This window comes from Juglans regia, chromosome 10 (assembly GCF_001411555.2).
Source record: "Juglans regia cultivar Chandler chromosome 10, Walnut 2.0, whole genome shotgun sequence".
NCBI lineage: Eukaryota > Viridiplantae > Streptophyta > Magnoliopsida > Fagales > Juglandaceae > Juglans > Juglans regia.
The window spans coordinates 18614123-18641195 of NC_049910.1; the positions used below are offsets into that span (position 1 = coordinate 18614123).

Below are 27073 nucleotides of genomic sequence, written 5' to 3' on the forward strand. Positions count from 1 at the left end.
TATGAAAAGTCACATTTACTGCATATTCAAAGTCAAGGTGAGTTCAGATGACAAAGCTCTAAACAATCACAACACAACACTATGATCAAGAAGCAACCCAATAAAATTCACAAAACAAGCTTCTTGAATACGGTTTTGCCTAAAAGTATCAATTATCAACTGAATTAAATTGTCAGAGATGCATTTCTTCGAATTATATCAGAAGTCCCCACAAATATCTTTTCAAATTTGTAGAGCATCAGCAATTGATCCTGCAAGACTCAACACTTCAAAAGGAGCTTTATTTGCTATGGCTTTAACAGTAAGTGGGCAAGAATCTGTCATCCAAAAGTAGGCGAATGCCTTCTCCGAGCCTTCTGAAATTGAAATTAAAAGGCAAGAAAAATCATAGAAGTACAAACGATCGGGGATGGAGTAGCAACATGAAAAGTACGTACCATTCTTGTGAGTGAATCGCTCCCAAGAGCGATTAGGAAACACCCCATGGGTCACATAAGCACTCACCTTTACTGCACCATGAGCTGCCAAAACTTTCTGGCAGTACCAAGAAAGGAAAGACAAAATAAGGAAGGTGAATGATATTTTTTGGAATAGCTAAAACATCCATATATGCAATGGCCATTGCCATCACATGGGAAATAATTAAATTTATAAGAAAAGAATATAAAATTGAACTTGAAAGTAGCAATTATTATTCTTCTGTACGAAAACGAAGATAATTGTATAAAGGCAAAAGTGCACCTTGAATGTCATGGTAAAACATCTCTAATCACATAGGAACGTAATTAGAAAAGAAAACATTTTTGACAAATGTAAAACACTCTGAATGTAAAGTTTTTAACGATTCTTCTCTGACCATTTCAATAGGTTACAACAACAGATTTTAAACAATTTTTTTTTGTTTGCAAAAATGAAAACAGAGCTCATAAATTTATACAAACACACATAATTGAATTTTATTCGTTATCCTATATTTCTGCGATTGGGCATTCACCTATCTCTATTGCGTCATGCCCAATTAGACCCACATGTTTGGAATTACATGGGTTACATAGGTTAAATTTAAGATTTAGGTTTGGTGATGAAGAGGTTTTTAAGTCCAAATCAACGATTGTATATTGGAAAAGACAATAAAATGAGGGAAAATCTTAAATGAACATAAACTTATTGACATCTTGAATCATGTTCTCAGAAGACTAGAAAGTCATAGAGAAGAAAAAGAAAGAAAAAGCCTATATGCCTAGGAGTTTATGAAAAATACCTGGCACTCATATAGGGTGCCTCCTGATTGGACTAAATCATCAACAATGACTACATGACAACCAGCAGGATTTCCTTCCTTGAGCCGAACTATCCTCTTATCACCCTCACGAACCTTTGTGCACACGACCTGCCATTCAACAACAAAATAGTACAGCATAATACAAACATCGGATTATAAATTTAAACGTCACATTTATTTGAGAAAAAAAAAATTAACCATGGGAAAAAGATCCAACAGCTTGTGGAATCGCTTCCATGCCCCATCATCTGGAAATGCAACAACAATCTGGACAAGTACAATGATTAGAATGGGAAGATCTAAAGAAAATTTAACAGGCTAGAATGTATTTCAAGAGGTGGAATGAAATCAAGAACTAAAACTAATTTCACTCACATTGTCAGCATCTGGAAGCTGGTGCAGACGCTTCTTTAGGAGAGGAATACCAGTCTCAAACAAAGGCAAAACATGGTCCCCAAAATAAAATCTTTCCTGCATAATAATCAATACGAAGACTGAAGACATGAGTTTTTTGTCGTTATTATCACGTAGAGCTAATATCAAAGACAATTCAGGAGGGTATAGAACAAGAGTTGTTTTATTCCCAAGTAAACTTTGGTTCAACCATAATATAGAAAACCTATCTTGGACTCTCCAATTGGTGAAAAACACTTTTGCATATTAAAAACCGAAGATCTACCTAGTAATAAACCTTTATTTGGGTGAAATGCATCTACACTTTTAATGGTCAGAGTTTTTATGCTTTTCTCATCTCTTTTCTATTACTAGTTAGACATTTCTCTTTTACACTTATTGTGTACTCGGGCTATGCTGTTTGTGTATGTCAATAAATTCTTTTATTATTCATCAAAAAATGCATCAAGACTGCATATTTGATTGTATTCTGTCAAGGATGAACTTTCAATTATTTTTAAATGCCCATTGCATGATTTATGGACCATTAAGATCACCCCATGTGACAAAAAAAATCTTCAAAGCAAAGGCTATTGGAAACAAAATAGGAAAAGTAAAAGAAATTTAGCAGGAGAGAGAGAGAGAGAGAGAGAGAGAGATGGAAATTAGACTATAAAATTCAGATCCATCACCGCAAAGGTACTTTTAAATACAATGAAGCAAAATCTTGTATTTCTTCATATTGAATTAAACCATCACTGGATCCCCTAAGAGAAGCAAACATAGTCACATCAGCAGACAAAAAGCTAGCAAATCTCTCTCCGTTTTGGTTTTTCATTTTTATTCCACAGTCGACTAAGAATTGTAAGACCCAAGCAAACAACAATGAACTACATATACGAGAAAAAAAAAATGACTATAATTGCTTGAAGTATTGACACAACACGAGTACAAGACCCCTTCGTTTTTCCAGTAAACTTCAAATAGAAATACCAATTGAAGCCACGACATTAAAATAGGTGAAACCTCACAAACATATTTGGAAGTTTGAAATCTGAGATCCACAACTAATACATTGTTTTCTTTATATTTTTCTGCTGGTTTTCTCCCATTCACTTAGTGCTGTCTCTACTGGTTCTTTCCCTTATTATAATTTTATTACATTGCCAATGAAATAAAAATGAAGTGCAAATACTTTTAACATGTGACAGGATTTTATTGGTTCATAATATGTGATATGCATCTGGTTATCGAGTATCACCAAAATATGGATAATTGGACTTAATTTGAACAGGAGCTATTGGTGCATTTCTTCCTTTTAATTTATTTTTTTTCTTTGGATGCAACTTCTTGTTGAGCTTAGTAAAACAAATTGCTCAGCCAAAAACAACTTCAATTGGGAAGAATGTCTAACTGTCAAATGCAGATGGAGTCCTGTACCAGGTGCAAACTTCCCCAATTCTCAAAAGAAAGCTTAACTTAGATGGTCAATAATGAGTGAAATATCAAGCTACAACAGGATATATAATATGCAACTCTGCCGAAAATTTTCTAGCCCCAGCAAGTCAATCCAGGGAATGGTTCAATGCTGGTGGTGGAATGCATAGCATTAAGAAATACAGGGCTCTGTGGTGGAAGCAAATGGATGGAAGGAAGAATGGTTGGCCTGCTGAGGTGTTACAGAAAGTTGGAGAAGTTGAAGGGTCTCTGTGGCACGTAAGGGCAGAGTTATTTGGTTGGAAGGAGAAGTTGGAGTCAATGTTGAAGAAGGTAGATGAAAGCTTGGGTCTGTTTATGGGTTTGGGCCAAAATTTGGAGGATAAGGAAGAAGGAACAAGGAAAAAGGATGGGGGAGCAGCGGAATGGGCCTCTGGGTCTGAATGTTAAGTTAGCAGATGGGCCTGTGGGCCTAAATATTAAGTTAGCAGATGGGCCTATGGGCCGGAATGGGCCTGGTTTCTGGAGGGCAAAGCCTTCACGTGAGATACAGGGCTCAAACAGCCAGAGAGTGGCCCAGCCCAAGGGCTCGGTGGCTTTGATAGACACTAAGACGTCACAGACAGGGTTAACAGCGGCAGACAAGTCTCCGAGAGGCTCTCCGAGAGGCATCCATCCACCAGCAACTGTTCAATTCCTCATATTTAAGAATCGGAACTCTGAGGTGGTCCATATTATACCCTCGATGGCACAAGAGGTTGAACTTTCTTCACAAAAGGGGACGACGGTGGTAGTCAATCCCTCTGAGGGTACTCAGGTGGTGTGTTCAGCTCCGACGAAGGGGAGCATGCTATCTTCCTCCAAGCCCGAGATTCAGAAGGGAGATTCTCATCTCGGGGCTGGGAGGCTCTCTTCTCAATCGTTACTGGTTCCTGTTAAGCTACGTTTTGAAGGCAATGAGAGGGTTTTAGAGGGGGTGGAATGTTACAGGATTTGATTTGTATTATTTTAGGAATGTTTTCCTCCATATCTAGATTGTATATAGCAGATAATTTGTCTGTAAATAAGATTGTAAATACTTAAGTTGTATAGCTTTTAGGCACTAGAATTCTGGCAATCTATACGTAAATCTTTTCTATATAATGAAAGAAAACCCTATGAAAAGGATATTCAGACCAATTTGACATGGTACCAGAGCCCCTACTCTGATTATCGTTTCTCAGTGGTCTTATCTTTGAGAGTTCTCTGAGTTGCGGCGATAATAAATTTTTTTTTTCTTCTCTGTTCTCACTCGATGGTGTGTTTCTAAGCTCATGGTGTTCTCGGAGTGTTTTCTCGCACGTCTGTGGGGTTCTGACTGGTGAGCTCATCACCTTGGTGGCTGTCCACGTTCTTGGGGAGTTGTGAGTGCTGTCTCTGTGCCCGTCGGCATTTTCTGTGGTGGCTAACAATGTTTGTGGGTGGCTGTGAGGTGGTCAGCCGTTTCTGTGGGTAGCTAAGTGGTGATCGGCAGCTTCTGTGGTGGTCGGCAGCTTCAACTCCTTTTGGTGTGGCTGACGACGGGACTTTCTCGTGGGCTGGTATTCCTCGTGGACTCCTTGCCGTGTCTATTTGGGCTTGCTGATTTTCTCGTGGGCTTTCTATAGTGTCTCTCAATTTTGGGCAGGTATCTCTCGTGGGCTTTCTCTGTTTGGGCTTGCGGATTCTTCTAGTGTTTATTGTCGTGACTATCTGAAATTTTCTGGTTGGACTTATTGCTATTTTTAAGTGGTTTTCATCATGTCTCTTGACCATACTATTGTTCGATTTACTGGAAAGAATTTTCCTACGTGGCAATTTCAATTTAAAATGTTCTTGAAATGGAAAGAATTATCACATCATATTAATAGTTCTGTTTGAGTTCCCATTGATGAAAAGGAACTTGCCCAATGGGGAGGTCAAGGATGCTAAGGTGATCTCTTGGCTATTGGGAACGATTGAGCCTCATCTTGTCACCAATCTTCGGTGTTTCACTACGGATCAAGCTATGTGGGCCTATCTGCATCGTATTTATCACCAAGACCACAACACTTGGAAATTCCAATTGGAGTTGAAAATTAGCAATTACACTCAAGGTAATTTGACTATTGAGCAATTTTATTATGGTTTTATTAATATTTGGAGCGAGTATTCTACTATTGTTCATTCTAAGGTTCCCACCGCGGCCATCGCTGCTCTTCAAGCGGTTCATGCTGAGAGTCAACGCGATCAATTTTTTATGAAACTTCGACCTGAATTTGAGCTTGTTCGAGCCGGTTTATTGAACCGTAATCCGGTTCCTTCCTTGGATATTTGCTTGGGATATTTATTGCACAGTGATTATCCACTCAGTTGGGAATGACTTTTTTTTTTTTTATAAGTAAACGGTAATATAAATAAGAATAGGCCAAGCCCAGGTATACAAGGTGGAATACAAGAGATAGGACCTATCTAGTTGCTAAAAAAGAAAGAAGAAAATCATGTACATTGCCATTAAAATCTACAGCACTCGACCACAGAAGTAAGGTGCGGTAAAATAAAATTTTAAGATCCTCTATTGTCCGCTCCTTATCATCAAAAGTCCGCTCATTACGCTCCTGCCATATGCACCACATAATACAAATAGGAACCATCTTCCACACCGCTTTGATTTGTGGAGCACCACCTGGCATTACCCAACAAGCCAATAACTCTACCACTGTAGCAGGCATGACCCAGATCAACCCTATTCGAATGAACACATCGCTCCACATTGCTCTAGCTGTCTCGCAATGTAGGATAAGATGATCCAATGTCTCGCCAGCTTTATTGCACATACAACACCATTCTAGAATAATAACCCGGCGCTGCCGCAGATTATCAGTGGTCAAAATCTTACCCAAAGCCGCTGTCCAAGTGAAAAATAGTGCTTTTGGAGGTGCCTTATTCCTCCACAAATCTTTCCAAGGAAAATGCGTGTTTGGAAGCTTAGTAAGGGACTTATAGAAGGAGCGAACCGAAAAAACACCCTTACCTGCCGGATTCCACCACAACTTATCTTCCCTCAAACCAAACATCCTTGTAGAGTACACTCAACTGAAAAAGGCCTCAACAATGTTAAGTTCCCAGTCATGTATTGCTCTACTAAAGATGACATTCCAATGGAGTTGATCCCCTGAACGAACCATGAGATCTGCCACAGAAGCCTCTTGATCACATGCTACACGAAACACATAAGGGAATGCATCTGCTAGAGCCTCCTCCCCACACCAAATGTCTCTCCAAAATTTTATACGAGTGCCCTCCCCCACCAAAAATTTAGTATGACGAGAAAACACCCCCCAACCACGTCGTATGTGCTTCCAAACACCCACCCCATAGGACCCATTCCCCTCTCTAGTACACCACTCCCCTCCCATCTTACTATGTTTGCAATCAATCACTAATTTCCATAGAGCTTCTGGTTCCACATTGTATCTCCAAAACCATTTCCCAAGCAATGCCCGATTAAAAATTCTCAAATTCTTTATCCCCAATCCACCTGAAGAAATTGGTCTGCATACCTTATCACAACTGACTAGATGAAACTTGAATTCATCTCCCATCCCACTCCATAAGAAATCCCGATAAAGCTTTTCGATTCGCGCCGCCACACTAGCTGGAATTGGAAATAAAGATAGGAAGTAAGTTGGTAGGTTAGAGAGAGTGCTTTTGATAAGAGTCACCCGGCCTCCTTTCGACAAATACAGTCTCTCTTCCATCCAGCCAATCTTCGTTCTATTTTCTCAATAACTGTATTCCAAATAGAAAAAGCCCGTGAAGCAGCCCCCAATAGTGAGCCCAAATAAGTCATAGGAAGAGAAGCAACCTTGCACCCAAGAGTGTTAGCCAACTGTCGAGAAATGTTGACATTTCCAATAGGCACTAATTCTGATTTATCGAAGTTAACTCTTAAACCTGACGCTGCTTCGAAACAATAAAGAAGTGCCTTCAGAGCCCTAAGTTGATCTTGCTCTGCATCACAGAAAATTAAAGTGTCATCTGCGAATAATAAATGGGAAACCGAGATAAGGCCCCTTTGTGGGTCACCCACAGAAAATCCAGCCATAAGACCATGACTAGCCACAGCCAATAACATCCTACTCAAAGCCTCCATGACTATAACAAAAAGCAGAGGGGACAAAGGATCACCCTGTCTTAAGCCTCGAGAGCTATTGAAAAAACCCTCTGGATTACCATTGATCAAGACTGAAAATCTTGTCGTTGAAATGCACCATCTGATCCACATACACCACCTCTCCCCAAAGCCATATCTTTTCAGTAAGTACAAGAGGAATTCCCAGTTAACATGATCATATGCTTTTTCCATATCTAGATTAGAAATAATACCTGGAGTTCCAGACTTTAATCTACTATCCAGACATTCATTTGCAATTAAGACCGAGTCCAGGATCTGACGACCCCTTACAAAAGCATTTTGTGGCTTTGAGATTACTTTATCAATTGCCACCCCTAACCTGTTAGCAAGCACCTTTGCAATGATTTTGTATATCCCATTAATGAGGCTAATGGGCCTAAAGTCCTTCAACTCGACAGCTCCAGATTTCTTCGGGATCAAAGCAATGAAAGTAGCATTCAGACTTTTCTTGAATTTCCCTGCCGAGAAAAACTCCTAAAACACACTCATAATATCATCTTTCACGACCTCCCAACATGTTTGAAAAAACCCCATCGTAAAACCATCGGGACCTGGTGCTTTATCCTTTACCATCTTATGAACCACATCCAAAACCTCCACCTCCTCAAAAGATCTTTCCAACCAGGATGTTGTCTGTGGTTCTATGGACTCAAAACCAAGTCCCTCTAGCTTGGGCCTCCAACCACCATTTTCTGTGAACAGAAATTCATAGAAATTCACCACATGTTCCCGGATCACAGGGGCCTCTGTGCATTCTCTATCGTTGATTTTCAGCATCTCAATAGAGTTAGTTCTCCGATGGGAGTTAGCCACTTTATGGAAAAATTTTGTACTTTGATCCCCTTCCTTTAACCAAAGAGCTCTTGACTTTTATCTCCAAGAGATCTCTTCTAAAATTAAAACCCTTTCCAACTCTGATGCCATCGCTGTCTTACTTGAAGCTTCCTCTGGGGTAAGAGCTCTATCCTCAATAATCCTTTCAAGGTTCTGTAACTCCTCCATTAGAGTTTTCTTTTGTTCCCCTATATTTCCAAACGAGTGGAAATTCCATAGCTTTAAATCTTTCTTTAGTGCTTTCAATTTGCCTGCAAGAACATAAGAGGGAGTACCATAAAACTGATAGGAAGACCACCACTGCCTTACCATCTCCACAAAGCCATCGCTTTTAAGCTACATGTTTTCGAACTTGAAATAACGACGACCTCCTTGAATACCACCTCCATCTAACAATATTGGGAAATGATCCGAACATAGACGCGACAGTCGCTTCTGACATACCTCTGGATAATGGCTTTCCCAATCCGGCGATATTAAGAATCTATCCAGCCGGGACCAAGTTTGACTGTTAGACCATGTGAAGAGACCGCCAACTAGAGGGAGTTCAACCAAATTTAGATCAAAAATACACTCTGAAAATTCAGCCGTGGCTGGATGTAATCGGGTGATTCCACTTCTTTCACTAGGGAACCTTACTACATTAAAATCTCCTCCAATGCAACAAGGAAGTCCCCACCCACTATAGATAGAAGTAAATTTCTTATTCATAGCCGTTTATTAGCCTCGTTCAACTCTCGAACATTCCAAGACACTATTTTTAACTTCATAAAGACACAGTCAAACCCTTCCCTTTGGACCTAATACGGCTTGAGCTACCCTCATTCAACGACCAATTAAGCCTATTAAGCTCCCTTTTCTTCTTAGACTCAGCTTTCGTGGGCTGATTATGACTCGCCTCAATGGACGTGAGGAGGGCCATAAACTGTTCTTCATATCCCACACATTTCATCCCCATGACCTGTTGGATGTCTTTTACCGTTTGGAATACCCACTCAGAGAATTCAAAATCATTCGGTAACGAACAGTATAATGGAAAGGGCTCCCTTACTACTGCGTCTCCCTCCCCCCCGAACAGATTATTTCCTTTCCATTCTGTTACGATGCCCACTTTGTCCACTGCCAGAGAATCCGAGAAGTCCATATTAACCTCCAAGCGTCCCTGCGATAACCCCCCAGCTTTATCTTCCAAGAAAACCCCCCTCTTTAGTTCTCCTTCTTCCGATAATACCTCCAGATGTTCGTCGTAGGTAGAACAAAGACCCAACTGAAGAGATGAGGGATCTACGATATGGATCAGCGTTTTCTGGGAGTCTATTTCTTGAAAAATGCTGAATGGAGACGAAATCTGCGATCTCTCCTCCTCGCGCGACGGTAGAATTTGTTCTACCACCCTCACCGGCATAAACTGAGTCGAGGCTGAGTCATCGACCACCATCGGAGAAGTCTGTGAAGATCCCGCAGCCAAGGGAGGCAAAGATCCCTCGATTTGGCTACGAACCAGACCCACACGCACTAGAAAAATACCCTTCGACGGCGTAGATGACTTCGCCGATGAAGTGACAGCTTGCGGTGAGACCATCGGTGCGGTCACCTGCGACGAGCCCACCTGAAGCCTCATCATCGATGTTGATATGGGTCCATGGGCCAATGGATCAGCAGCAGCCTTTGGAGTCCCGACAGACTCTGGTTCGAGATTGGGCTGAGGCCCATCTATTGCTCCCAAAGATGGGCTACGGACCTGACTCTTTCCCAAGCCCCCGAGAGGTTCCACCTCCTGTCCCAATACATTTCGTTTCAGGCAGCCAACAATATCATTTATTTCTCCCAAACGTGTTTCGATGACAGCTAAGGCCTCTATCAGTGTTTCCTTATTCGGACCAACAACCTCCCTGCCATTAACGTCGCTACACTAACCCATTTCCAAAGCTGTACCACCACCAACCTTGAGCACTCCTGACGTCTCTGTCCCCTTCACAACCCAAGGCCCCTCATGTCGACCAACTAACGCCTCCCTGAAAGATGCCGGAAGGACTCCATGCAAAGGTTTCACAAGTGCAACACCATCTTTGACAGCATCCTGCAACACCACCATGAGGTTCCTCCAGCCCACGCCACCTCTGCCTTCAGGGATAAAGACACCTTCATAGTCAGCTAGAACCATATAAGTCCCTCTAGCATTGGAACAGCTTTGAGCAATATAGCCTCTATCCCCATCCATGTGGGCAGAGTAGAATCCCCTATCTGAAGTCTTCAGACCACCCTCCAGAGCTCTACAAAACCACCTAGCAGTCCCCACCCCTACTCTCATATTTTTCACCCATTTCCATCCTTTCTCACTCAAAAATACGTAACGCCCATCCCTGCTTACCTCAAAGAGCTTAGCTTCAATCACAACACGTTTCATGACTGGCACTAACCAATGTACCAGAACACAAACCAACACCCACAGCCACCAACAACCACGCCATTAGTAGGAAGCTAATAGAGAAAAATACTAACTGAGAAAATATTTCGCATGTGTACGGAGAGAAAAGCTAAAGCCTCTACAAAAGTTACACGAATGTAAACGAAAGGTCTTTTCTTGGGCCTATCTAGCTTCTGACTGAGACCCGTTGTCTTGACTCATCTTTTGAAATATGATTTTTTCGGGCAATAAAGATTCATTTTCTTCGTCTCCGGTATCTTTTGATTATGATACTTGTCGTCTTGGTAAAAGTAAAACATTACATTTTCCTATGCATGGTAGTCGTGCTTCTACTTGCATTGAGATTGTGCATACTGATGTTTGGGGTGTCAAATCTATTATTTCTCATGGTCAGTATCGTTATTTTGTGACATTTATCAATGATTATAGTCGATTTACTTTTTTTTTTATAGAAGAGCCGGAAGTCACATGTCCAATAGTGACCCCACCAGAATTTTATTAATAGCCCTCACTTATGGCAGAGGAAAACCGTGGTAACAAAACCGACACTAGGGATTTACAAATAAAGCACTAACACCATCCCTTGTATCCAACCAAAACAAAACAAAACAAACCAAACCAACACAAATACTAAACAAGCCTATAAAAGATCATCTAAACAAACCTATAAGAATAAAACCAAATAACCTAGACAGGCCTATAAAAGAGAAACACAAAAACAACACCAAAAGAAATAAGCTATCTTACCAGCTCAATTCAGAGCGTTGGACCTAACGAAAAAGAAATAACCTGTAATACGAAAAACTATATCTTCTGCACATAACTTTTCCACCAATGTGACCTTACTAAACTCTTCTCATAGTCCTCCCACACCAATTAAACCCTGCATCCTACCTCTTACGCCTTAATGCTGGAAGACCCCATTTTTCAACTCTGATCAAGCCTTGCAACAGAGGAGGGAGCTCACTCATGGTTTTCCATTCCACATCACCTTCTCTTGTGCCCCTTCTAGCTAACCAATCCGCAATGGCATTTCCTTCCCTGTGAATGTGCAGTAACTTTGGATCCATATTTGAAAGCAAATCTTGAAGTTCCTCCCAAAATTCCTCCAAATACCAGATACCACATCTATTATTCTGTAACCATGACAGTATCACCATTGAGTCCGTTTCAATATCTACTACTACTAGATCAGCCTTTTACATTGTTTAACTCCCTCCACCACCGCTCGTAATTCCGCATAAGTACTATTTCTATAACCGAGATTCATTGAGAACGCCAACAACAAAGCTCCCTGGATGTCCCGAATAACTCCCCCAGCCCCCGAAACTCCTAGATTCCCTAGACTAATTCCATCTGTATTCAGTTTCACACGTCCCTGTGAGGGCTTAGACCATGATATAAGTTTTATTGGTTGTTGTTGGATTGAAATTTGAGATATATTTAGACTATTAAGAATGTAAGAGTCAGTTTGAGTGAGCTTCTTTGGCTTGGAAAAACCTTGACAGATCACGTCTATCCATTGTTTGATAGATTGCCACACCACCTGGGCTGATTCATCCTTACCTTCCATAGGGGCAGAACATCTTCTAGCCCATAACCTCCACAAAATAATAGTAGGGAGTAAACCCAAGATGACACCTATTTGAGAGACATTTGAAGCTCTCCGAAACCAACTAAGACAAGTTTCATGCCATGTTCTTCCAATCGGCAGACCAAGAATAGCTCCATATTTTCTCCAAACCTCGGTTGGAACCTCTCCCTCAAATAAAACATGATTTAGATCTTCCTATTTTCCTTGACTACAGCAGTTACACTTCGAGACCAAAGGAATTCCAATCCGCCTAATTCTATCATCCACTGCTAAAGCACCATGCCATGCCTTCCACATTAGAAAAGAAAATTTTTTAGGGAGTATATTATTCCAAATCCATTTATGCTCCTAAAAAATCTGACCTCTTACCCGAACACATTCCAAGGCTGATTTGGTGGTAAAATTACCACTTTCAGTTTTAGTCCAGATTAGCATATCCTCTCCCTCTTTACAATTAGCGAGGACGTTTAGTGCCCTCTCTGGATTTTCAATACCCACCAGCCTTTCTAACAGAGCCATATCTCATCCCCAAGCAAGTTGGCAATCTTTAACTTTCAATAGAGGTTGCTCACTCACAAGAAAATTTTCAGCAAAAGGCCCTTGATCCAGCCACATATCATACCAGGAAAATACATTTCCTTCTCTGAGTTTCCATTTAGAATTATTCAAGACAGTAGGTGATATGAACCCGCGGGAAATGAATCCCTTGAACCCACAGTCAATTTGAAAACTTGACTGTAGGGATACTTCTAACAATCATACGCCAAAACCTTGTGCCCTTTTGAGAACCCAAAAGCATCAAAGGTTTATTCCCAACATATTTCGTACGAAAGAAGTTTGCCCAAAGAGAGTTTTCATGCATCAGTTTCCAAGCAAATTTTAAATGAAGAGCTTTTTGCATTTCATCCAAAGATCTAATACCCAAACCTCCTTCTGATATTGGCCTCCATATTTTTCTCCAAGCTATCAATTTTTTATTTCCCCTTCCATCACTTTCTCCCCAAAAAAAGGAGCTTATTAACCGATTTAAATAAGAGATAATCAGTTTGGGAACTTGCAAAACTGCCAGTAGATGTAACGCCATGCTAGCAAGGACGTGTCTCAATAAAATCACTCTTCCCCCCATTGATAATAGTCTCATTTTCCATCCGCTTACTTTTTCTGAACCTTACTCACCAACTCCTCCAAATCCCCAATTTTAAGTCTTCCAGAAACAATGGGAACTCCCAAATATTTAAAAGGGAATTTACCTTCCGAAAAACCCCGTCAATCTTTTGAGATTTCTTCTTCTAGCTATAGGAATTTTTTTTTTGAGAAAAACATAGCAGTTTCTCTTTATTTATCAATTGACTAGACCACTTCTCTTTATTTATAGTCGATTTACTTGGATCTATTTTCTTCGCTTTAAAGCTGATATGTTCTCTGTTTTTCAAAAATTTGTTGCGCTTTTCGAGACACAATTCAGTATTTGTATCAAAACCTTACGCTCCGCGGGCGCCGGGGGGGGGGGATACATGTCTCTTTCCTTTCATACATAATTCAGCAAAAAGGGATCATTTCCCACCGTTCTTGTTCTTATACCCCTCAACAAAATGGAGCCGCTGAGCGTAAGAATCGCCATCTCTTAGATGTCGTTCGTACTTTGCTGATTGATCCGTCTGTACCTTCTAAGTTTTGGGTAGAAGCTTTATCTATTGCTGTTTATTTGATCAATTGTTTGCCTACTGCCACTCTAAATTATGATCCTCCCTATTTTCGATTATTTGGTATATCTCCTGAGTATCAATCATTTCATACTTTGGGTGTGTTTATTTTGTTCATCTGCCGCTTGTTGATCGTCACAAGCTTGCTGCCCAATCTGTCACATGTACTTTTATGAGATATAGCCCTACTCAGAAAGGATTTGTTTGTTATGATGCTCATGCGAACAAATTCCAGATCTCCCAGAATGTGATTTTCTTTGAAAATCAATATTTCTTTCAGTCTCAAGTTATTTATGATCCTCCTATTACTCTTCTACCCACTTTTGATGATGTGTCTTCTTCTATTGAGCAATTTAAACCAGGTGTGGTGTATCATAGACGTCCTCCTTCAACGCATCTTCCAGACACTGATCTGTCATCTGATTCTACGTTTCCTATACCTCGGCGCTCCACCCGAGTTACACATCCACCAGATAGGTATGGTTTTTCTCATACCTCGCTTACTGCCACTCGACATTGTTTCTGTTCCTCACTCTTATACTCAAGCAGCCATCCAAGCATGTTGGCAGCAGGCTATGCAAGAAAAAATCCAAACTCTTCAAGACAATCACACTTGGGATCTTGTGACTTGTCCCTCTGGTGTCAAACCTATTGGTTGTAAACTCAGTCAAGTTTCGGTCTGATGGCTCACTGGAACGATATAAGGCCCATCTCGTGGCCCTTGGGAACCGGCAGGAATATGGTATTGATTATGAAGAGACATTTGCACCTGTTGCCAAAATGACTACTGTACGGACTATCTTGGCACTTGCTGCGTCGCAGGGGTGGTCTCTCCGACAGATGAACGTGAAGAATGTTTTTCTACATGGGGATTTAAAGGAAGAAATCTATATGTCTCCACCTCCCAGCATGTTTGCTACACCTTCCTCAGAGGTTTGTCGACTACGTCGATCCTTGTATGGACTGAAACAGGCTCCACATGCATGGTTTGATAAATTTCGCTCTACTCTGCTTGCTTTTCACTTTACTCAGAGTCAGTTTGATTCCTCTCTATTTCTTCGCAAGACTTCTGCAGGAATTGTATTGCTTCTAATATACATTGACGACATTGTGATTACTAGCTCTGATACTGAATTAATTAAGCAATTACAACAGCATCTCAATGCTTCTTTTCACATAAAAGATCTTGGTCCCCTTCAGTACTTTCTTGGTCTTAAGGTGCAGATTACTCCGACTGGTACATTATTACATCAGCACAAATACATGTAGGAAGTGATTTCATTGGCTGGTCTCCAATCGGGTAATTCTGTTCTTACTCCCTTGGAGGTAAATCTTAAGCTTCATCAGGAGGAAGGCGAGCTTCTATCAGATCCATCCTTGTATCGGCAACTCGTTGGGAGTTTGAACTACTTGAAGATTACTCTTCCTAACATTTCTTTTGTTGTGCAGCAGGTCAATCAATTTATGCAGGCCCCCTGACATCTTCACTTAGCCGTTGTCCACCACATTATCCGATATCTGAAGGGCACCTCTACACGTGGGTTGTTCTTTCCTAAAGAATCTTCCTTACAGTTGGTGGGGTATAGTAACGCTGATTGGGTCGGATGTGTGGATACTCGTCGCTCTGTTACTTGCTGGTGCATGTTTTTAGGCAATGCACTCATTTCTTGGAAGAGTAAGAAACAAGACAGAGTTTCCAAGTCCTCCAATAAGTCTGAGTATCGTGCTATTTCTTCTGCATGCTCTGAGATCACATGGCTTCGTGGGTTATTGGGTGAACTTGGTTTTCCTCAGCTTCATTCCACTCCTCTTCATGCTGATAATACCAATGCTATTCAGATCGCCGCTAATCCTGTTTTCCATGAGCTTACGAAACATATTAAAGTCGATTGTCATTCCATACGTGAATCCTTTGACAAACATGTGATTACTCTTCCTCACATTTCAAATGAACATCAAACAGCAGACATATTCACCAAAGCTCTTTCTCAGCACCGGCATCAGTTCTTGATTGGCAAATTGATGTTTCTTGATCTACCAGCATCAATTTGAGGGGGATGTTACGAGATTTGATTTGTAATGTTACGGGATTTGATTTGTACTATTTTAGGAATGTTTTCCTCCATATCTAGATTGCATATAGCAAATAATTAGTCTGTAAATAAGGTTGGAAATACTTACCTTTTATAGCTTTTAGGCACTAGAATTCTGGCAATCAATATGTAAATCTTTTCTAGATAATGAAAGCAAACCGTATTCAGACCAATTTGACATGGAAGTGGTAGAGGAAGATGTGGAATTGAGTGGTAATGTCACTAGGTCCATTGAGGTGTTTGTTTTTGGGGTCCCTTGCACCCAGAGCTTAAACTCTGAGGTGCAGATGGTTCTTGGAGGGGAGGAGGAGGCAGAGGGAAGTGTGTCAGGAGAGTTAAGGGAGTCTGATGAAGAAATGGACCCTGATCCGTTGTGTGCTATCCTTCCTGAAATTGATTGGCCCAATTCCTCATCTGATTGGGTGATGCAGAAAGTGGTTGAAATTAAGGATTGTGTGAAACTCTCTAGTGTCAGATTTGAGGAACAATCTAGAGCACTTCTAATAGCTATAGAGGCTGCTCAACTTCATTGGCTAGATCCGCTCTTAAGAAGGAGAGGAAATTGAAGAGGTTATCGTGCTCTACTAATTATAATGCAAAGGGAGGAAGCGCCTTTAGAGATAAAGGCAAGGAGAGGGTTGTTTACAGTCATCAATGAAACCAACAATCATCTCTTGGAATGTGAGGGGGCTGAACGATTATAGAAAACGTCTTCGGGTAAAGAATATGGTTCGAAAGTGGAGTGCTCATGTTACTTGTTTCCAAGAAACCAAGCTAAAGTTAGTTAATCAAACAATTGTGAACAGTTTATGGAGCTGTCAATGTGTGGGATGGATTGAATTAGTTTCAAAAGGGGTGGTATTATTATTATGTGGGATAGGAGGTTAGTGGAGATGGTATATCATTATGTGGGAGAGTTTATGGTTGCTTGGCGGTTCAAATGTATGGATGACGGATTTGAATGGGCTTTTGCGGGGATTTATGGTCCTAACATGGACAATAGTAGGAATATTTTATGAGAAGAAATGGTGGGTGTTTACTGCTGTTGGGATGTTCCTTGGTGTTTTGAAGGGGATTTTAACATTACTCGGTTCCCTAACGAGTGAGTGGGGGATAATTATTTCTCTCATGCCATGAATACTTTTTCTGATATGATTTTTGAGTTTGGTTTGATCGACCTTCCGATGGTGGATGGGGATTTTACATGGTCCAATGGAAGGGCATGGTTTAGGCTGGACAGATTTCTGGTTTTAGCTTCTTGGGAGGTTCGTTTTCCTGATGTGAGGCAGAAAATGTTACCGAGATTGTGTTCTGACCATTATTCTATTATGTTGGAGAGTGGGGGCACTTTTAGACGACTAAGATATTTTAAATTTGAAAATATGTGATTGGAGGCTGAGGGTTTTGTGGATAGGGTGAGAATGTGGTGGTCTTCTCCTATTTTTCTGGTACTCCAAGCTTTGTACTGACGGGTAAACTTAAAGCATTAAAAACAGATTTGAAGAAGTGGAATGTTAAGGAGTTGGGAACACAAAAAACAAAAGGAAACTTTTGATGCAGCAGTTGCAACGTTTGGAGGAAAGGGAGCTGTTGGGGGACTTATCCGGTGAGGAATTGGACAGGAAAAAAGTGCTGGTGGATGATCTAGAGAAGATCACTTTAATGGAGGAAATCTCTTAGAGACAGAAATCCTGAGTCGATTGGCTGAAGGAAGGTGACAAGTGCACGAAATTTTTTCACAGTATGGCAAACTTTCATCAAAGAAATAATGCAATTGAGGTTCTTCATGATGTTGAAAACATCATTTCAGATCAAGAGGTCATAAAGGATCTCACATTGTCAATTTTTATGAGAAGTTGTTTAACGAAGAATACTCATGGAGACTAAAGTTTGATGGACTGTTTTTTGCCTTCATTGATCAGGCAAGTGCAGAATGGTTGGAGAGAGCTTTTGAAGAGGATGAAGTTCTCGACATGGTTAGAGGAATGGCAAGGGATAAGGCTCCAAGTCCGGATGGTTTTTCAATGGCCTTTTTTCAATCTTGTTGGGATATAGTGCGGGAGAATATTATGAGGGTTTTTCATGAATTTTATTCTTTTATGAAATTTAAAAAAAGTTTACTCAGTTTATCCTTAGGAGCCGCCAATTTGACACTTCCACTCGCCTGGGATGCCATCTTGCTCGGTTTCTCCCAAGGAGCAGCCAGCTGGACACTCTCACTCGCCTGGGATGCAGTTTTGCTCGGTTTCTCAAGGAGCAGCCAACTTCAAACCTCCACCCGACGAGGGAGGGGGCGAGGAATCATGCCTCGATGAGATAGACTCATCTGAACGAGGTGAAATACGAGCCCTCTTAAGTTTCCTTTTCTTTTGCCCGCCAACGCCAAGACGGGTTTTCCTCTTTAAATCACCCACCGGCGAGGGGGCACCTAAAAATTCAAGACCTGATAGGTGGGCCCGACTAGGAACCATCAAAAACCTCTCAATGTTGTTAGGGGTTAAAAGCACAACTGAGAATGAGCTTGGGCCCAAGCCTATACTAACTTCACATGGACCTCTTCACGAGGGGAAAGGATCTCAAAATCATCTTCATCGGGAACAGGGGACCAACAAGCTCTAACAGGAAATCCAGACCAGGGACTTCATTCGAGGGAAATTCCCAACCCGAACCAGAGAGAAAAATTTGTTTCTCCGATCTTTCGCATGAGAATATTTGCGCTTTAATTCAACTAATTTACTATGGGATCTAAAACCGCAAATATTCTCCTCCAAATGCTTGAACCCATGTAATGACAATAACTCAAGGGCTCTTAAGTCTAGGAACTCATCGCCAACGAGTTCCAATACCCTTCGCCACAAAACGCAACAAGCCAACAAGATCCTCCAGGCGTTGGACACCAATTGGGCAGGGGCAAGCCCTAGGACGTCTAACATGTCGCAGACTGGCCGCAAGAAGGGCAATTGAAGCCCCATAGTGAACATGGAAAGGTAAAGAGCGACAGAAATAGCAATACCTCTCGCATCAACAACTTTCTAGTTTCGAGCAAGTACATTCAGATGAACAGAATCAGGAATGTTGAAGTTGTTTCGGGCATTCTCCAGTTCGCGAGAAGAGACATTCGAGGACCATCGATGACCTAAGAAGATGGACGTTGGAGGAGCAACGACAACTCGAGGAGAGGAGTCGCGGGGTGGTGAAGAGCCATGAGCAGGAGCCATGGCTTTGCCTTTGGAAGAAGAAGCCATGAACGGAGGAGAGAAATGAGAAAAAAAAAAGAAGATTGTCCAGGAAGTTAGCAAGAAATGCAAAGGAGCAAGAACGGGAAAGAGCAAGGAGTTCAGGAGAGGGGGAAAACAAGACCCCAAGAGCCTTAAATAAGAAGCTGATGGTTGAGGTACACAAGGTACGAGTGCAAAATGGCATCCTGACATGCACCTCGAAAAGTGAAACGACGCACGGATTCAAGTCTCATCACGCCACGCGTAATGAGACTTCGCGGTGTAACTAGAGGACATTCCGACCGGATAAGTCCCATATGGGCCTGGGCCCTTACTCGAGCCCGAAAAGCCTACTTCACTACCTAGGGCCAAGCTCGATATCAAGAGGATCCAGCCCACAGCCAAAACCGACTGGATAACTATCCAACGGTGGCATGAAATCCAAACTATTATCATTCAAATTTACTAAGAGATGAACCCTCATCTCCAGATTTGAATTTGAATAACAGATATGTCCATTATCATTTAACAACAAAACGATTCAAAGGCCCTATATAAGAGAAGAATCCAGGTATGTAACATTTTATCTGATTCATTGGTATTAAAGAGTTATCTCAGTCACTGACTTAGGCATCGGAGATGTTCCCTCGAACCTCCAAGCCGTTTTACTCTTTGGTTGCAGGTGATCATAAGGCAGTGGCAGTGAAACACGTCCATAACAATACCCACACAACACATTTCACAACTATGTTTTAAAATAAGGGTATTTTTGTAAAGTGATGTTACTTTCACGAGGTATTTTACAAAAACACCCCTCACGATGTATTTTTATATTCACATCAATAAAGTTACTTCTTACCTATAAAAACAAAAAAAAAAAAAAGTGTTGTGAAAAGTATTGTGTTTATCCTTTTCCAAACAAATAATATTTCCGCTGAATGAAAAATAAGAAATTTTTTTACTAAACTCCAAAATCCCCTAAAGACTAGATTTTTTTTTTTTTTTATATATAAGTAAACCCCTAAAGACTAGATAATAATACATATACAATGTCAGCAAGTAATGCCACAAAATAACCAGAAAAAAACTTCTTATTAGTGGCACTTCTAAATATAAAGCTTCATAAAATATACAGATTTTCAAGAAAATAAAAAATAATAGCGGGCAAATCTAATTGTAACACCAAGCACCCTAACTAACCTTTACCCATACTTTGTTCCCCTTGCCTGCAGGTGTGCCTAATTTGTTTGCTCTCCAATTTTTAGCGGAGGGTAGGGGGATAGCAACCTGAGGATCTCTAATAAAACTCTTCTCGGAAAATGGTTATGGCAGTATCAGCAACAAGGGGAGTCTTTGTGGAGGGCTGTTATCAATTCCAAGTATGGGAGAACCTGGGGCTTCATGCTCTAATGAAGTGAGGGGTGCACGTGGAGTCCGAGGGCTTAATGAGGCTAATATACTATTTTTCGAGAAAATAAGCGTTATGTGGAATTTTCTTTATGAAGCCCAAGATTGTATCATGGAATGTCCGAGGGCTTAATGAGGCTAACAAGTGTCTTCAGATAAAACATTTTATCTATGTGTGTAACACTCCAATGGAAGGCCCAAGCCACATGGTCTATTCTCCAAAGGGACTAGTCAAATGATACAATTGGAGCCTCATTAGAACATTATAAAGAGCAAGAACTTCTCATTTCTAAGCAATGTGAGATCTCATACACCACATACCCTTACTTATCATATGGAAGGCCCAAACCATATGGCCTATACTCCAAAAACACTAGTCGATGATATAATTGGATCCTATTGGAACATTATAAAGTGCAAGAATTTCTCCTTCCCAATCAATGTGTGATCTCATATACCAACTACCCTTATCATTTTATCGTTCATTATGAGGTATCACAATCTCCCCACTTACATTCCTGACGTCCTCGTCGGGCCCGTTTGTCGTAGGTGGCGCGGCTCAAATCCCACATTTTTAGTTGGAATAGGCTCTGATACCATTTGTAATGCCCCAATTGAAGGCTCAATCTACATAGCCTATACTCCAAAATGAGTAGTCAAACGATACAATTGAAGCTCCATTGAAACATTATAAAGAGCAAAAACTTCTCCTTCTCAAGCAATGTGGGATCCTATACATTACCTACCCTTAATTATCATTTGGGGTATCACAAAGTGGAAGGTGGACATTGTTTGCTTGCAAGAAACCAAGATAGGAGTTATTTCAAGAAGTATTGTTTGAAGCTTGTGGAGCTGTTCATATGTTGATTGGGTTTATCTTGTCATCTGTAGGGCCCTCAGGTGGAGTACTAGCTATGTGGGATAGAAGGTTAGTGGATAAAATGGAGGAATACATTGGGGAGTACACAGTGGCATGTTCCTTTAAGAATGTGGAAGATAATTTTATGTGATCTTTGTTGGTCATGTTAGATTTGTTGTTGGAGAGGGATCCAGGGTTAGATTTTGGCATGATGTTTGGAGTGATAATTTTGCCCTCAAGACCGTGTTCCCTTCCCAATTCCGGATTGCTCTTGATTAGAAGGCCTTGGTGTTGCCTCTTTTGGACAGCTCTAATGGTTCGTTTTATTAGAGCTTCCCAAAATTGGAAATTGGAGCTATTTCCAGCTTTTTCAGCTTGTTATATGCTTCAAGCTTTGGTGGTGTTGAGGTGGATAGGTTGCTATAGATACACATGACAAATAAGAAGTTCACTATCCATTCATTATACAAGGTTGTGGCTTGTCAAAGCCAGATTCTTTTTCATTGGAAGTGCATTTGGAGTAACGTGCCTTCCAAGGTCGGGTCCAAAACCCCAAGGGATTGGCCCAAGTGGTAAAGGCCTTAGTCTTGGGGTATCACTCCCTTCAAGATCCAAGGTTCAACACCTCATGCGTGCAAACAATCATTTGGGCCACACTCCCTGGTGAAAAGCCAACGATTTAACCAGTTCTGTGTAGGGAAACTTTCAATGGTGCAGTGCACGAGACCGGAGTTTACTCTGCAGGATAGGTCCGAAGGGCCCTGTCTTGGAGAGGTTCCCCAACAGAAAAAATAAATAAAAATAAAAGGTCTTGTCCAGAATCTCTTGGGATTATCTTGACTATGGGTGACCTGAGAAAGCGTGGACTTATTGGTATGGACTCGTGTTTTATATGTAAGAAAGTGGTGAATCAATGGAATTGGTGTTATATATGTAAGATAAATGGTGAATTAGTGGATCATTTATTACTTCACTGTGAGGTAGCAAGGGGCTATGGGATGAGATTTTTAGCAGAATCAGACTTGAATGGGTGATACCTAGAAGGGTGGTGAATCCTTTTGTTTGTTGGAAAGGCCTTCAGGGCTACCCACATTTTGCTACTATATGGAGAATGATTCCTTTTCTTTTTTTTTATATGTCGGGAAACCTCTCCAAGACAGGGCCCTTTGGACCTATCGCTGCAAAGTAAACCCCAGTCCCGTGCACCGCACCCTCGGAAGTTTTCCTACACATAACTAGTTAAATCACTGGCTTTTCGCTAGGGAGTGTGGCCCCAAAGGATTGTTTGCACCCATGAGGTATTGAAACTTGGACCTTGAAGAGAGTGATACCCCAAGACCAAAGCCTTCACCACTTGGGCCAACCCCTTGGGGTTTGGAGAATGATTCCTTTATTCCTCATGTGGTGCATTTGGCTATTCAAGGAATAATTGGAGCTTTGATGTTAGGGAGCATTCTTTTGATGAGCTTAGAAGTTTCTTTTATCATACCTTATTTCTTTGTGCTTCTGTCATTGTACTCAATGTATCTAATATGCATTACTTTCTTGTATCATTTTCTGGCATCTAACTTGTAATAGGTTTTCTCTTTTGTAATCTCCCTATATACTTGGGCAACGCCTGTTTACTTGTTTCAATAAAATTTTATTTTACTCATAAAAAAAATAATATTAAAATAAAAAAAAAGTATAAGCAAATCTAATCACTTCTAGAATAAAGAGAACAAACCTGCAAAGCATGAATATCATAGATGACTAAACTAGTAGGGCCACCTCTTGAAATGGGTATATTTGTCAGCATCCTTGATAAGGTAAATGCGGTTGCTACATCCCCTTCATCTTCCATTCGCTCAAAGGAGCCAGTTGGAAAGAAGGGCAACACCAATGTGAAGGAAGCAACAAACAGTCGTGGTAGTAAATATATGACCGAGAGTTGCTCAAAGATAACTCCAGTGGAGCTGAAGGATGCAAGAAAGGCAACATGTTGACCTCGCAGATCTTGTGCATTGTTAATATAAATGTTTGGAAATCCATCTTCGAAACTCCTGTAGATGCATAGAATTCAATCAGTTGTCCAATGCATCCTTATGGAATCCTAGCTCTAATTCTTGCCACAATTCAACTAAAGAAAAGCTTTAAATAATACCAAAAATTATGCAAGATAATTCTCTGATTATCTTTAAGGTAGAAAGCACTCTTTCTATGCAGATTTTTTAACTTATTTTTCCGGATAGGTAATTAGGAAGCTTTATTAACGATAATAAGCATAGCCCACATACACAAGTTGTATACATTAATAACACCTAACAAGGATTTTTTTTTTATATATATAAGTACCTAACTAGGATTTACTACCGAAATAAGAAAATCGTGGACACTTGGGGCTTGTTTGGAAATAGATCTCATCTCAAAATTCTCATTTCATCTCATCTCATCCCATCTCATTCTTAAACATAATTCAAATACAAAATTTTCAAACTAATCATTACAACTTTCCAAAAATTTCAAACAAAAAATAAAAACCAATTCAACATTTTCAAATTCTCAAACAAAAATAATATTATAAAACTATATTCTAACAATATTTTAATTTTATAATATTTTTATTCAACTTTTTCTCTCTGCTTTGCCAAAACCCAAAAAATACTCAACTCAAACTATTTCACTAATATTCACAAACTATCTTACTACTATTCACAATGTTTTGAAGTAGAAAAATTTAAGTTCATCCATTGCCCACTCGCAATTAACCACACAGCTTTGGAGCAACCACAAATTATTCACTCTTGGTCAAGGAAGCAAAACTTTAAGTTATGATGATTATTTGTAACTATGCTTGCAAGACCCACCTACAATGTTTTGTGCCAGGTGTGTTGCAAACCCAACCCCATAATAGCTGCAGGTCATATATCTCATATTGCCACAGACAGATATGGAAATAGAGATACAAGTGCAAAATAGAGGAAAGCCTAATGTATATCGTCTAATAAAAAATTTTGAATAGAGGCGGTAAGCAACTAGTTAAACTTTCAAGAAAACTGTGCATGAAAAACTACAGCTGAGGTAAAGATATTATGAACCTAAGTAAAAGGAACAACTTGTGCAAGGGTTACATGGTGGGGTGCAAACAGAATTTGAGTAGCTGTAGCAAAAATGTAATGACTAATCACAACAAAGGGGATGAATAGCAAAGAAATGTCCCAGGTTTTAAGAAAAGGTTTCCTGGAAATGCTCTTCCTAGCTTTCCCACTCTTAGTGTGATTACGAACCTACATGCATCATAAACCAGACACATTTACAGACATTTTTGAGACTCCTGAAATAAGACGACATTAATTATAAGAGGTTGATTATATGAATTTCAACTTCCATAAGCAGTTAAAAAGCACAGACCATTATTAGCCAATACCAAGAACATACAATGAATTGATGCAATTAGCTAACAAAATTTTCTAAAAAAACAATTTGAGACTCTGAGACTAGATGAATTGGATTAATGAACTGGTTCAGGTTCCCTGTAGTTAATAGAGGTGGAGCCAAAAAAACATGGTGGCCCCAAATTTGCTCGAAGATCTATGCACCCCCAGGATTAGTCGGGACTTTGTTCTCAGACACCCAGTGCCAATCAAATAAAAAAAAAATTTGATTGAAGATCAACAGAGCCACTTTTAAGTTTTGAGGTTAAATTTGCTTAGCATTTGCATTAGAATTGAAATAGTGATATTAGATTACCCCATAAAAATATGAAAGATACAGCACTATTTGTTGAACCTAATATGAAGTACTGAAGAAATACATATACAAATACTGAAGTTCAAAATTAAAATCGTACACAAGCCTATGAGATGTGGGTTCTTCTTTCAGGCAGGCACAGATATAAGACTTTTTTTTTATAGGTAATCAAGGAGTTTTATTCATAAGAAAAGAAGGCATAGCCCAAGTACATAGAACTTATACATGAGAGGTACCTAACTAGAGTTTACAACCAAAAGTAGAAAATCGTGGACATTTAGCAGATTAAAATCAATGATCCTAGCCCATAAGAATAAGGTTTTAAAAAAGAAAACTTTGTGCTGATCCATTGTCCTCTTGCGATCTTCCAAGCTTCTATCATTTCTCTCCCTCCAAAAAAAAATGGACACTCTATCATGCATGCTAGATAAGTGCATTTTACATGAATATGATAGCAGCATCATATCACTACAGAAATAATTTACATCAGGCATAACACGACGAAAATCGAAACAAAGGAACTCAATACAAACAGATGACATGGAAATGCAAAGTAAAAGGGGAAATTGACAAAAATAGACGATATGGAAAATGTAAATCAGGGAAATGATTCAAGCACAAAAGTTAAAAATGCATTTCGTATTATTGTTTTGCTTAAAGCTATACCATGTAACATTTTTCACACTACTGTCAGTATCCCTTTTTACAATAACCCTGTTTTCATTTTATTCATTTGTCCTCTGGTTTTTATTATTCACTTTTTCTAGTCCATTGTATAGCTAGATTTAGTATGAAACAAACTACCTACCTCTGTTTATAACGGGAATAAAAAGACAAACAACAGTAACAAGGAAAAAAAAAAGACGAAAAACATGAATGTCATTTCCTCTATCTAATATGATTGAGATAAAGTAAGAAAGAAGGAAAGGAATAACCTCCATTTGATGGTTTGGAGAGTGATATTGTTGGACTGAGAGGCGACTTTCCGGGCAAGGTCCTCGCACTCCGGGTAGTAGAACAGGTGCACTTGCTTCCTCTTCGTCTGAGACTGAGACAAAGCCATTCGGGTCCAAACCCCTCACCACCGGAGCCTTTTCAGAGAGGGGCGGGGCTCGCTTACTTTCAGAGAGGGATATCTCCTAACGTTGTCGGAGAGTGTTATTAGGAACGGAGAATGGAGACTTGGAAGATGATGCCGAAAAGTGAACTAGCACTTGACTAGTTGACTGGACCGCCAACGTGTCGACTAGGTTATTGCAGTCGCAGAGGGTACTATTTTTGTAATCCTGACCGTTTGTAAGAAATGAACAGACAGGATTCCGCCACATCAGTAATTCTGGATAAAACTTTTACAGCAAACTATAACGCCTGTTCTTCCTTCAACATTCATCCAAGTTAGTTAGGTTGCCTTTGAATAGTTAGGTATTTTTAGATATTTTATAAATAATAATAATAAAATATTAAATATTAATTAAAAGTAAATAAAAAATAATAATAAAATTATGAATATTAGTAAGGTATTCTAAGAATATTTGGTAGTGAGATTCACGCGCCACAGCATTAGGAAGCTTTTACTGTCGCCACGCTCGATATTTCTGGAATCAGGGACTTCGGTTTCTTCAAACTCGACTAACCGCCACACTCTTAGTGTGGTGCGTCCCTCACGCGCCACTACAGTCTCTTTATTTATTGGATTTTGCTTTCCTTCAAGTTGAAAATTCGAATCTACAGTTGTAATCCGACTTTTTTACATCTATCTTTATATTTATTATTATTTCCTTTTGTTTGGGTAAAAATAAAAAGAAATAGTCTCTTGAACATTTTGTCCATAAAGTGAAAGTTCTTTCCTCATCTAGATGTGGGGTATGAAATCTCTGTTTTAAACAGAGTGTGGTCTCTCA

General features: G+C 40.1%; 1 protein-coding gene across 2 annotated transcripts; it reads right to left on the reverse strand.

Annotated features, from left to right (window-relative positions):
• Nucleotides 1-26403, reverse strand: LOC108987018 (ribose-phosphate pyrophosphokinase 4-like). Of its 2 annotated transcripts, none has more exons than XM_018959860.2 (7): nucleotides 26108-26403; nucleotides 23170-23485; nucleotides 1658-1753; nucleotides 1481-1549; nucleotides 1262-1390; nucleotides 438-534; nucleotides 1-353 (listed from the first exon to the last, which is right to left on the reverse strand). In XM_018959860.2, the coding sequence occupies exons 1-7, from the start codon at nucleotides 26233-26235 to the stop codon at nucleotides 223-225; spliced, it is 966 nt and encodes a 321-aa protein (XP_018815405.1). In that variant the 5' UTR covers nucleotides 26236-26403; the 3' UTR covers nucleotides 1-222. The 2 variants fall into 2 exon arrangements, with proteins under 2 accessions (XP_018815405.1, XP_018815404.1); XM_018959859.2 differs by having other exon boundaries at nucleotides 1-356.
• Between the last annotated feature and the right edge of the window lie 670 nt (nucleotides 26404-27073).

Excerpts from the sequence above, each read along its gene's own strand:
- LOC108987018 (XM_018959859.2), bottom strand. The coding sequence starts at position 26,235 with ATGGCTTTGTCTCAGTCTCAGACGAAGAGGAAGCAAGTGCACCTGTTC. Across the intron at positions 23,486-26,107 it reads CTCCAAACCATCAAATGGAG|GAGTTTCGAAGATGGATTTC; the intron begins GTTATTCCTTTC and ends ATGCATCTACAG. Across the intron at positions 1,391-1,480 it reads TGTTGGATCTTTTTCCCATG|GTCGTGTGCACAAAGGTTCG; the intron begins GTTAATTTTTTT and ends GTTGAATGGCAG.